Source organism: Hyaena hyaena, unplaced genomic scaffold, assembly GCF_003009895.1.
Source record: "Hyaena hyaena isolate Hyena2069 unplaced genomic scaffold, ASM300989v1 scaffold_180, whole genome shotgun sequence".
NCBI classification, from domain to species: Eukaryota; Metazoa; Chordata; class Mammalia; order Carnivora; family Hyaenidae; genus Hyaena; species Hyaena hyaena.
Genome location: NW_024080811.1, coordinates 2,501,570 through 2,514,908, shown reverse-complemented (window position 1 = coordinate 2,514,908; position 13,339 = coordinate 2,501,570). Strand labels below are relative to the sequence as shown.

General features: G+C 49.5%; 1 protein-coding gene across 7 annotated transcripts in view; it reads left to right on the top strand.

Moving 5' to 3' along the window:
- Window positions 1-13,339, top strand: part of MYLK (myosin light chain kinase) — a 179,625-nt gene that overhangs the window by 75,577 nt on the left and 90,709 nt on the right. For all 7 annotated transcript variants that reach the window (XM_039240627.1, XM_039240633.1, XM_039240628.1 and 4 more), the window contains 3 exons: window positions 9,566-9,703; window positions 11,270-11,467; window positions 12,242-12,491. In XM_039240627.1, the coding sequence (XP_039096558.1) occupies window positions 9,566-9,703; window positions 11,270-11,467; window positions 12,242-12,491 (586 nt within the window). The remainder of the gene's footprint in view (window positions 1-9,565; window positions 9,704-11,269; window positions 11,468-12,241; window positions 12,492-13,339) is intronic.

Here is a 13,339-nt window from a genome sequence, read left to right as displayed (position 1 = left end):
AACTCAGGAACCTTGAAATCATGATCTGAGCCAAGGTTGGACACTTAGCCGACTGAGCCACCCAGGCGCCCCAACTTGCTGGGCCTCTTAAAGGCATCTCAGGACATGAACTGGTGGTAAATTAAAAATAAACAAACAAACTGATTTCTAGAGAAAAAAAAAAAGAAAGGAAAGAAGTATATTTATTGGAGTCTTTGTTTTGGGGAAGAGCCCCTAATGAAAATACTAGGTACCAAGGTGTCCAGCCATCACTGGACAATGGGAGCATCAGTAAGAGCCCAGATTGCTTTCAGCTGAGTGACAGGCACTCATGGGGGGCACCTTGGAGCCCAGACAGCTGCCTGCCACCACCCGTCTCCCAAGTTATGCTGAGGTACTCTGGATGCGGTATCATCTGTCTGGTGGCGTCAGGTCCGGGCCCTGCCCTCTATAAGCTTACAAGCCCTGAAAACATTTGTAATACTTATGTTAGCTAAAGAGAAACTTATTGAAGAAATATCAACTTTGGTTTTATTTTTTTGTGTGTGTTTTAAGAACTTTGGTTCACCCGCAACATCCATCCAAAGTCTTTAAAAAATTTTTTTAATTGATTTATTTATTCTTAGAGAGAAAGTGTGGGGAAGAGAGTCATACCACCCCAAACAGGCTCCCAAGCTCAGCGAGGAGCCCATCGCAAGTCTCGGTCCCACAACCCTGGGATCATGGCCTGAGCCAAAAGCAAGAGTTAGATGTCAACTGACTGAGCCACCCAGGTGACCCACAATATTCTAGTTTTATATAGGCTGACTACAGCAGAAATGGGGCTGTGCAACATGTGGGTTCTTCGTGTCACAGAAAGACCTCTGAGCATATGTGTGTGTGTGTGTGTGTGTGTGTGTGTGTATGTGTCCATATCATTGAACTGTGGCCTTGTTTTACTAATTGGACAATTAAAGATGTAGAACTGTCTACCTCTCCAGGCCACTGTTGGTCCTGTCTGTCATTTACTTGCTTGGAGTCCTTGGTCAAAATGCCATCCAGAATTATAGCCTTGTGTCCCTAACAACAAAATGTGATCTGTTGCTATGATGGTGTGGTGGAGAATGTGGTTTCCAGGCACTCATTCGGAGGGAGCGTTGGGTGGTTTGGATGCTATACCTTTACACTTAGAGTTTGATGATAACTTCTGAGTCAGTAAGAAGTCTGTGGTTGCAGTGATTCCTGCTTCACATCCAGCAGCCCTGTCATTTCTGGTCAGAGATCTTTTGGGGGGTGTCATATGTCATTATTTCTTTTCATTCTTTTCCTTGCACACTTCTACTCCCATTTGTTTCTTAGTTTCTAGAGAAGTCAGTAGGGGGGAAAAAGGCAACAGAGCAAGGCTCTGCAAGAAAGAATCTCTTTTTATGACATAGAAATAGAAGTTTTGTTGAATCACCAAGTAGGTTTATTTGGTGAGGAGACAGACTTTTGTTGAAAGAGAATCCAGATACCTTGCTGGGGATTTACACGTTGCAAAAAAGCCCTGCAAATAGGAAGGGTAAATAGGAAGGTAAGCTTCCTTTGATGAGTGCTCTGGAGTCAACAGTGATGGCATTTAGGGAGAGGAGGAGGATAGTTTGTGATCCCTGGACCATGCTGGGCTTCAAGCACCAAATAAAGAAAGAAGGGAAGACTATGCTTCCAGAACTCCCCGTCAGTTGGTGATTTACTGACTTTCCATAGTATAACAGGGTTTGGAGTGAATCAGAGCTGCTGCTGGAATGGTATTTTGCATTGTAATGACTAAGCCGAATAGCTTGCCAGCCCTTTTCCCTCCAGCTATGCAGTTGCAAGAGGTCTGTGTGTCTGTGCATGGAGGCATTAGGAGACAGGGTGTTAGGAAGTAGGGGAGGGCCATTCCACGCCCATTTTCATTGGGTGACCACCTGTGAATCCAGGGATGTGGGCAAGCTGCTGATGGACAGGGCCTGAGGCTCTGAGAGTGGGTCTCAGTACATGGCCATAAATAAGACCAACAGGCGGTGGTCCCTCTGTAGGGGAGAGTCCTGGGGGGCTCTGTAGATGGTAGGGTGTTTCCCACCAACACTGTCTCTGTTTTGTATGTCTGTGTCATCTGTTTAAACACTTTCCCACAGTTGTTTTTGTTTTAATCAGAAATAAGTTTTGAATGAGCTGGGAACCTGCTAGGGACCATTTTCAAGGCAAACTACTCAAAGTGTCAACATGGGTATTTAATGCAAGTTTGGATCCATAAAAAACATGAGCCTTTGAAGAGCATCAGGTTGGCTAATAAAAGGAGATAGGTAAAGAAAACGTACTTTTTTTCTCTTAAAGTTTACTTATTTTGAGAGAGAGAGAGCACATGGGCGAGTGTGGGGGAAGGGGAGAGAGAGAGGAGGAGAGGGGGAGAGACAGTCTCAAGCAGGCTCCATGTTCAGCGCAGAGCCTGATTCCAGGCTCGATCTCGTGAATAAGAGACCGCAACCCGAGACAAAATCCAGAGTCAGACACTTAACCGACTGAGCCACCCTAGAAACCACTTCTTCTTCTTTTTTTTTTTTAATATTTTTATTTATTTCTAGGAGAGAGAGAGAGAGAGAGAGACAGCGTGAGCAGGGGAGGGTCAGAGAGAGAGGGAGTCACAGACTCTGAAACAGGCTCCAGGCTCTGAGCTGGCAGTCAGCACAGAGCCCGATGCGGGGCTCGAACCCACGAACCGCGAGATCATGACCTAAGCGAAAGTCGGACGCTCAACCGACTAAGCCACCCAGGCGCCCCTAGAAACGACTTCCTTCTAGGGGAAGAACAGGAGGATCATTGTGGTACAGAGGGAGGGCTGAGATCACAGCCAGCCCCTGGAAGGAAGGCTGCAGAGGCTGCTTAATTTCAAGCCCAAGAGAAGCTAACAGCCTCGTTCATGTCTCCAGGTTTGACGAATTATACAGGTTATTGTATAAGAATTAATGAGAACAGTAACAAGTACACCTGCTGTGTGAGTATTTAACTCTTTCTCTGAATAAGAGCTTCTCAAAATATAATATTGCATTCATACCAGTTCATGAGAGTGTTTTAAACTATCAATTAGTGTTTTAATGAGGAACATTATTTTTTTTAAGTTTATTTATTTATTTTGAGACAGAGAGTGCAAGTGGGGCAGGGGCAGAGAATGGGAGGGAGAGAATCCCAAGCAGGCTGCGTGCTGTCAGCACAGGGCCCGATGCAGGGATTGACACCATGAACGATGAGATCATGACCTGAGCTGAAACTAAGAGTCTGATGCTTAACCAACTGAGCCACCCAGGCACCCCAAGAAACATTGTTTTAATAGAAAAAGTCTAATTGGTTAGAAAAGCTGGGTCATCTTCTTTAATTCCAGTAACAAGTCCACTTTCCACCTTTGAATGAAGTCCACGTGACAGGTGGAGGAAGCCCGTGCCCGGAGGAGAGGCAGCTGCCCACCAAACCCAGCTAATTAGCCGCAGAACCAGGCCTGCGGCTGATCAGCCCCCCACGATGCCCCCTCCTCTGGTTCTCAGGGACCTCGACAAGTCCTCAATTGGATACTTCTGCTTCACGAGAGCAAGAAGTTCATGTTCAAGTTCATGCCGAGATTCTGCAAAAACAATTTCTGATAAGTCAAAAGAGAGCAAGAATGGCCAAGGAGGAAAAACCTGGAGGATCAGCAGGGGGCCCTTCCTTTTCCCTCCCTCCATCTCCTCTCTGCTCTGTTGTCTACTGCTCCTCCCCCTTCTCAGGTCCCGCTACGTCGATATGGCATCATTTTGGCCTATCAGCAGACTGTTTCTAAGTATTCCTGATCTCAGTCCTTGTCTTTCCATTGAGGACAGGCTTGATTCATTCCCTTTCTCTCACAGTGGAATGGGGCACCCCATAGCCAGCTACTCAGCTAAATGACAGAGTGAGTCCATGAATGACTAGAGAGTCATCAGCCAAGTGACCAGGGAGCCATGGATGAGTTCATATTCAGTCTTTAATCCTAGGCCAGTAAATCAAGGGGGCTGGACCCCTCCTGGAGTCCAAAGAGAAGATCTTCCCTGGGCTTGGCTTCAGAAGAGCAGCAGGAAACACAGATGTGGGGGAAACCCAGGTGTATTTAGTCCAGCCCCATTTGAGCTGGGTAGCACATCCGTCACTGGGTCCCTGGGACCCCTCCCTTGCCATCTGTGTGCCACAGCCAGTGCCTGCCACCCCCCCCCCTCCTAGATGAAAAAGGCTCAGATTCCCTGGGCCACTGGGGGCCTTTTGCCTGAGACCCTGACCCACCACCTCCCCGTCTTCAAAGCAGGGCTGTGCAGATGATAGCCAAAGCATGACCCCAGAGGGCCCCCTCTCTCGGGTAACTGGTGAGTCTGGGCATGGACACAAACAACGACGCTCCCAGTGGAATCTAGGCGGCTGGCCTTTGTTCTCAGGGCAGAGGGAGTGTCCAGACCAGGTCCCTGGTGGCCATATCAGCCCCAGGATCTTAGGACAGGCCACCTCCCTTCTCTGAGCCTCAGCAATCTCCAACATAAGATGGGGACTCCACCTGCCCTCCCTCTGAGGATGGTGAGGATAACACCGAATGAGCTGCGATCATCCTTCTGAATCCTCAAGTGCTGGACTCTGCAAAGCATTGTTGTGAGAGAGGCAGCTGCCAACGCCCTTCCAGATGTCTGTCTGGTTAAATGGGAGTACCCCGGTTTGGAGGACAGTTCTCATTGTAGTTACCGTCAGATTGAGGGTGACCAACCAAAAAGTCAGTTGGATTAGGAAAGGCAAAAAAAATATATTTTTATACTTATTATGTACCAAATTTTGTTCTAGCCATTTTATATATGTTGCTTCTTTTAATCTTCTAAAACCCCTGAAGTACTTATCATGCGTTATACACTTACCAACACTATATCATCATCAGGAACTGATAACTGAGGCACCTGGGTGGCTCAGTCGATTAAGCATCCAACTTCGGCTCAGGTCATGATCTCATGGCTTGTGGGTTCAAGCCCTGCGTCAGATTCTGTGCTGACACCTCAGAGCCTGGGGCCTCCTTCCGATTCTGTGTCTCCCTCTCTCTCTGCCCCTTCCATGCTCATGCTCTGTCTCTCTCTCTCAAAAAAAATAAATGTTAAGAAAAAAAAAAGAACTGATGAAAACTGTGGGTTGGAGAGCTTGCTTCAGGTCACACCACTGGAGCAAGGAATTCAGAGCACCAGTTTCCCTCTGTCTTCTTATTTTATCTAAGTCTGTACAAGAGGGAGCATAAACTGGTGCACAGTGCACAGGCCCCAGATGAGACAGAGCAATTTGTTTGGCTTTGGAATCACGTGAAATACACACGCCTGACTCTTTTTACCTGGCTGGCCCTTGCTTTGCATTAGCTTTCCTCCCCTGGCCAGGGTCTAGGTCGTAGGTCAGCAGATAAGACATCTGTCCTTAGAGTTCACCGGTGGAGAAGCCTGGCTGCCTTGGAAGAGACGCCCTGCAGAGTGTCTGGTCTTACCACCAGAAGACCTGGGTGTGAGCAATAGCTGGCCCCATGGCCTTGTGCAGGTCACCTCACCTGAGCATGCCTTGGCCTCTCTATCAGGAAAGTGGGGTGGCAGTATTGGGACTGGGACTTCAGGGTTCTAGTGAGGGCTGCTTTTCTCGGGCCACCTACAGAAAACCACTTGCCCCAGAACTGAGATCCTCACCGGCCGCGGCTCCTTAATCCCAGTGCGGAGTGGGTGTGTGTAGGGAGGCTCAGTTGGTTTCTGATCCTGAGAACTTGGGGTGGTTGAATGCTAGGGATGACTCAACCATTCACTAGCCTAGATTCCACCCCACTGGTCCCATGTGAGCCCGGACTGTAGGTCTGAGGCCAGGTTCATTCTGCACACTTACTTCCAATCGCTTCCGTCTGTCCTTCATCCAGGCCCAGGGCCTGGGGAAGACAGAGCAGGTCTGGGACCATGGTAGCATGGGACTCCGTGTCTCCCAGGCCAGGCACCCACAACTCCTCTCTCTCCTGGAGGGGTGCAGCCAGGTTGTTCTCTAATTATTTTACATTTTACATCTATCCCAGAAGAGTTTTAAGCAATACATTTGTATTCCTAACAGTATTTGCCTCAGGTCATGTGAAAAACGAGTCTGTGATCCTTGGGCAAAGACCCCATCTGTGTTCCTCTGCAGCTGATAACCCACAAGTAATGGAGCCCAGGTGGGTAAGTGTGAGTCAACAGCCGTGTCAGCCTCACACAGAAGGCCTCATTGGTGCTGAATAGTCATACAAAGTATGTTCATGTTATCTCTTTAAAACTCCCCAGGTCCCAGGATTATACTGTTACTACCTTAAACATGGGAGGAAGTTGAGCTTCAGAGGCAGTGGCTTGCCCCAGGCCAGGCCCCCGGCCTCAGACCCTACATTTCCCATGGCTTTCAGAGCATAGTAAGCTGCGGCATGGAAGGTGGTGCCCAGGCCACCCTCGCAGGAGAGGGAGGCACAGATCTGCTTTCAGTCCCCACAGTCCCCTGCACCCGTTGTGTGCAGGCCAGTGTGCAGGCCAGGAAACCTGGCCGGGGGAAGACCTGAGAGAGGGTAGGGGCCAAGGAGGAGCCGCCACTGGATCAAAGGAATCTGTGGTGTTCCCACAGCCCCAGGAATGCCCGTCTACACGGCCCTCTGAAGCTGGGGGCTGGCTGAGGCAGCAGAGGAGCAGGAACCGGGGGAATCTGGATAGGCAAAAACATTTTGTCCTCAAGCCTCAGTGTGTGCAGGACAGGAAATTCCTCAACTCTCCCGAGGCAGCCTGCTTTCCTGGTCACTCGGCCCAGCCAGGGAGATGAGATCTCTGCACTTCCAATGCTGGGCTTCCCTGAGCCCAGTCCCGGGGCCTCATGTCAAGAGCAAGCCTGCCTTGGCTGCCCTCTGCCAAAGGCAGTCATGCTGAGACTCGGGAGGAGGATGCAGTGGTGACCTGAGAGCACAACCTCTGGTCACAGAGCGTCGGGCCGCCCTGCCTCAACTGCTCTTGTGCTCTGGCTTCATACCCTTCACAGTGCACCTGCCTTGGGAGAGGTTTTCTTCCAGCATCCTGAGCCTTCTCAGCGTCTCCCATCCTCATTTCCAGGGGCCGTGCCAGGAGAGCTCTGCGGTGGGCTGTATTCTGTTTTTAGTGCCAAAGGAGAGAAAATCGGTGGCAAATTTGGAGTTTGGCTTTTCTCAGGCATATAATGCACCTTGGAGATGTATCTCCATGGCTATGGGCTTCCTGAAAATCTGATATAGGTGGCGCTTGCTAATAAGAACCCCAAATACCACAGTCCCTGTCCCCCAAAACTTAGAGTTTAAGTTAGGGATATCATAGCCCCCTCCCTCCTTCCCCCTGCCCCCACCAAAAGACAAAAACAAAAAAGCTACAGAAATTAAAGGTCAGAGCCACCTGGTACTCAGTGCAAAGGGCAAGATCAGAGACTGAGCAGTCACGAGCTCGTCCTGCCCCAGAATTGTCCTGTGTGGGAAGCTGACACCACCCGCTCAGCCACTTTGCTGCCCCTTCCCCTCCTGCTCACATGAGGCAGGTCAAAGCCCAGCCTGGGGAGTATTCCAAGAATAACGGAAAGCCTGTTTACTAACCCATCTCCCCGGAGAACAGAACAGGAGTGAGTGGGCCAGCCCTGAACCAGAGAGTTGTTCTAGTTTTTATCTTTGGGTAGCTGGTGCACTTCCTCCCGCCCTCAGAGACTTTCTTTCCCCAGTTTTCACTAAGATAATATTGATGTACAGTAAATTGCATGTGTTCATGGTGTTTAATTTGAAACCTTCACCCATAAGATCTCCTCACCACAATCTTAAGAAATGAACATCTCCATCAACCCCAAATGCTTGCTTGTGCCCCTTTACAGTCCATCCCCATAAGCCCCAGACAAGCACTGATCTGCTTGCTGTCGCTGTATTTTGCATTTGCTAGAATTTTATATAAATGGAATCATCCAGTATGTGCATTTTCTTTGGCTTCCTTTATCCAATGTCATTTTTATGAGATTTGTCTCTGTTGTAGTATCTGTCGTTAGTCTCTTTTTTCAAAAAAAATTTTAATGTTTATTTTGAGACAGAGTGAGCGAACAGGGGTGAGGGAGGACAGAGAGAGAGGGAGACACAGAATCTGAAGCAGGCTCCAGGCTATCAGGACAGAGCCCGGTGTGGGGCTCGAACCCATGAACCATGAGATCATGACCTGAGCTGAAGTCGGATGCTTAACTGACTGAGCCACCCAGGTGCCCAATGGTCTGTTTCTTTGTATTCCAAGTAGTATTCCACTGCATAAATATAGGACACTTTTTTTATTCATTCATTTGTTAATGGACATTTGGGTTGTTTCTAGTTAGGGTCATTGGGAACAAGGCTGCAATGAATGTCTGTATACAAGTCTTTTTCTGGATGTGTGCTTTCATTTCTTCTGTGTAAATACCTGGGGCTAGAATGACTGGATCATATGGTAGATGCATGCTTAACTTTTTAAGAAACTGCCAAGCTGCTTTCAGAAGGGTCTGTACCATGCACGGGACAGCAGTGTGTGAGAGGGCCCAGCGCTCCACACCCTCGCCAACACCAGTGCTTGGGATGGTTGGTCTTGTATATTTGGGTCGCTCTTGTGAGCGTAGTATCTTTGGCTTTCCTGGGGTGTTTAAAATCTCATGAGACGGCAACAGAGCATCACACAGCCATAGAAAAAGACAAGGAAACACTTCACTTCTGTTTTATGAGAGGCATCAAGGTGTATTGTTAAATGGAAAGATGCCCATAGTGTGTACAGTCTGCTATCATTTCCTTAAGAAGCTAGAAGAGTATAGTTACCTGCTCCTTTGTGTTATATACACAGACCATCTCTGGCGAGATGAACAAGAAACTGAAAATTGGGGGGCGCCTGGCTGGCTCAGTCGGTTGGGTGTCCGACTTTGGCTCAGGTCATGATCTCTTGGTTTGTGGGTTTGGGCCCCACGTCAGGCTCTATGCTGACAGCTCAGCTCAGAGCCTGGAGCCTGTCTTCGGATTCTGTGTCTCCCTCTCTCTCTGACCCTCCCCTGCTCACGCTGTCTCTCTCTTTCAGACATAAATAAAACATTTTTTAAAAATTAAAAAAAAAAGAAACTGAAAATTGGTTGCCTCTGGGGAGAAGTGCCTGATGGTCAGAGGTCGGGGTAGAAGGGACATCTCACATACTCTTTGGTACTTTTTAAATTTTGTGCCATGTCAGTGTATCACTTATTTTAAAAAGTGAGTGAAATTTAAGAAAACAAAAAAACCTCCTCAAATGCCAGGTGTTGAAGTTCTCAGGAACCAGAGCCCAGATGGGGCGTGGCCTGTAGGGGCCCCGCCTTCCCCTGGCTCTCAGGAAAGAGCGCTGGCATGCCAGGCAGAGAAACAGGCTCTCATTGTTCCCACTGATCTCCAGCACCTTCCTGCACTCCTTAGCTCTTAGCAATCCACCTCTGGAGGGAGCCTGAGCCTCAACACAGTCTTGCGCCCAGCAGCCATTTAGTCTGTGTTTGTTGAGTGAATAAATGACTGTTCATCCCACATTGTGTTGTCTGCACACAGAAAAGAAGAGCGACAGGAAGAGTGGGTACCTTCTGCCCTCGGCTCCCAGCAAGCCCGTCGCGCCCTTCTTCCTGCAGGGCCTCTCTGACCTCAGAGTCATGGATGGAAGCCAGGTCACCATGACAGTCCAGGTGTCAGGTCTGTGTCTGCATCTCTCTCCTCAGGGTATATGTGAGAATGGGCGTGGCTGCAGCGTGGACATTGCTCCCCCACGTCCCACTGAGATCTTTGACCCGCCAGAAGGTCAGCCTGGGACGGTCAGTCAGCGGACCCAGAGAAATGAGGCGTGCTGGTCCCTCTGTTCTGCTTCCTCCAGGCAGGATTTTCTGGATTCAAGGTTAATTCAGAGTGGCCCGGGGGAAGAAGATGACCACAGCTAGAGGGGCGGGGATTTGAGGGAACCATAATGGGACCAATGTAGCTGGAAGATGTTGAACACTGGCACAGAACCAGCCGATGTGAGAACTTCCCCGCTCTTGGAAGATAGTCTCTGTTGCTCTATTCAAGTTTAAGGTGAGAAGATAGAGCAGAGGTCCTCCTAAAACCAGGGCAGGGATGACAAGAGCATGTGACAGCAGCCCACTGTGAGCTGTCACAGTGTTTGCTAGAGGCACGGCAAGAGAAGCCTGGGGACTCTGCTGCCACGGGCTTTCTAAACGGGCTTGTGCCCAAGCGCATCCGGAGTTTTCTGTTCCTTGATGACCACGCATCAGTCCCTCTGACAGCCTGGGGGTAACCCTCAGCTCCTCCTGAGCTGCAGAAGTAATGGAGATGAGCTGTGTGAGAACCAACGGGCTCCCCCTTTCAGGCATCCCCGACGAACGCCTCCTCCTGCAGTCAGTCCCGTGGCAAGACGGGCTGCCTCCCCTATGTACACTCCTTGAGGCGACAGAAATCAGAGGTGTTCTGCACCTGGCCCCCACACCCCCTGCTGGCTAGCCCATCAGAAACCGATGGCGTCTCCTTTGTCCTTGAGATAGCCTGACACCACACAGCCTCCCTCAGCAGCCACTCCCGGGGGTCATGCTCCTCGGGAAGCAGAGCATGATGCTACCGCAGGGGAAGCCCCTACAGGTGGCCCTTGTTTTATGCGCCACCAAATTGCTAGACTCGACTCTGGCAAAACTGAAAATGTTCTGCACCCTGCGCTGTGTTTGGAAACTCGTACAAGCTAGTGCCCGTTTCCACCCTCAGACTACATTTGCATGGTAGCAAAATGGAATGTGAACTGATTTTTTCCTTGTGAAAATGGACAGGGGAGCTACTGTGAAGTCACATTGTATCATGCGTGCACCGGGGGTGAAGGGGGGGACAGGATATGCATTGGCTTCACACCCAGTGAGCCAGTTACCACTCAGTATTACCAAGCAATTTGAATTCTGATTTTTTTTCACTTCTCGTCCTTTTTAGTTTCCGCAAATCTGTTGTTAAGTAATTATAATGAACATGCACTGAGCATTTTCCTTGTGCCGGATGCTATTCTCATCTGTTATTCTAGTGGGCTGCTCTGGGAGACTGTATTAATTTATTCAGTCCTCCCAACAAACCTATAAGGAAGACATGGTTAGGATGTTTTGTGGATGAGAGACTGAGGCGTAGAGAAGTTAGCATCTAGTACAGTGTCGCAGGATTAAGTACAAAGCTGCCACATGGCCCAGGGAAGCACCTTCCTGACCAGTCTACCTGCCCCATCTGCCTATGCAGGGAATCCGCCCCCCGAGGTCATCTGGTTTCACAATGGGAGTGAGATCCAGGAGTCCGAGGACTTCCACTTTGAGCAACGAGGCACTCGGCACAGCCTTTGTATCCAGGAAGTGTTCCCGGAGGACACGGGCACGTACACCTGTGAAGCCTGGAACAGCGCTGGAGAGGTCCGCACCCAGGCAGTGCTCATGGTGCAAGGTGTGGCTGCCGGGCCGGCCGGGGTGGAGGCAGGCAGGGGCGGGAGATAGGTGCTGCCACCGTGGTCTCTCCAAAGGCAGTTTGGAGGTCAGGAAACCACGTGCGCTTGCTTTATTTCCCCTGCAGTCCCTTGGGCCCATTCCAGCCCCAGAGGCCAACTTCCCACCTTTGTCTCGGGGTCTGACCAAGGGAACCCGCTGTTCCCTGCCTTCTGAAGTCCCTGCCCTCTCTGGGTTACGGGTGACAAGCTACATCGAGTATCAGGAGAGAAATCTTGTGATACATTTAGCAACTGGATAGTGATAGCTTTTTTCCCCTTTACTGAAGTATAGTTGACACACAATGTTACATGAGTGTAGTGACAGCTTTTGAGGTGACTTATGGCTTCTTCGAGTCTTTGCCTTTATAGAACCTTTATTTAAGAAGAGAGACAAGGACACACAAAGCAAGAACAACTCTCACTTATACACATCTCATTGTGGATCAGTTAGCATCTAGCCCAGGGTGCCTGTACCTTCTGGGCCACGTCCCCTTGCTCTGGATATATAAATTCATGTCAGTATTATCCTCAGAGAACATTACCAGGACAGATTTTCCATGAGAGGGATGTGCTGTAACTGTGTATCCAATAAAAGTAATTTCTGGACATGCTATTCTGTTTTCGGGGTAACAGGGGTAACATGCAGTGTTCGACCTTTACCACCGTGGAAAGCTGAGCAGATGCTGTCTGCTGAAAGGCCTTCCTCTCTAATCCAACCCTTTGCCAACTTCCAGAGCCCCAGGATGGCACCCAGCCCTGGTTCATCAGCAAGCCACGCTCAGTGACAGCCTCCCTGGGCCAGAGTGTCCTCATCTCCTGTGCCATAGCTGGAGACCCCTTCCCTACTGTGCACTGGCTCCGAGATGGCAAAGCCCTCTCCAAAGACACTGGCCACTTCGAGGTGCTGCAGAATGAGGACGTGTTTACCCTGGTTCTAAAGAATGTGCAGGCCTGGCACGCCGGACAGTACGAGATCCTGCTCAAGTGAGTCTGCGCCTCCTGCCAACCTCCTTTAACCCACTAACCCCCCAATTCCTACCTCCTGTCAGAGTCTTCACCCAGGACTGGGAAACCAACAGAAACCCAAAAGAGCATGGAGCTGGGCTTTCAGGTAAAGAGCAGGCTTGGTGCTGCCAATAAGCTTTCATTTCTCCACTTAAGTGCAAAGGCACTCATTGGGAATCTTCCCCGCTGAGCTCAGTTGCCCAGAGTCCTCTGTCTTATTACATCCGGCTTTTGTTCTCTCATTCTGTGGTGTGTGGTGAATATGAAGGAGGGAAGAATGGATTAAAATTGGAAAGTCAGCAGGATAGAGGGAATGTATTGGTTATCTACTGCTATGTAACAAACTACCCCAAAATTGAGCAACTGAAAACAACAGTTACTGCGTTACACTTTCTGTGGGTTGGGAATTGGAAGCTGCTTTGTTGGATGATTTTTGCATGAAGTTGCAGTGAACATGTTGGCAGGGACTGTAGTCTCTGAAGGCTTGACTGAGGCTGGAGGGTCTGCTTCTAAGATGGCTCACTCACAGGACTGTTGGCCTGAGGCTTCAGCTCCTTGCCATGTGGACCTCTCCCTAGGACTGCTTGAGTGTCTTCGTGACACGGCAGCTGGCTTCCACAGACCTAGCGATCCTTGGGAGGGGACGAGTTGGAACCTGCAGTGCCTTTTGTGATCTACCCTTGGAGGTCACACCCATTACCTCCACCACATTCTGTTTGTTAGAAGAAAGTCACTAAGTCCAGCTCAATTGGGTCCTATCTTTTGGAGAGAGGAATGTCAAGTAATTTGTAGACATTTAAAACCACTACAGGGAAGTTAGCTATGTG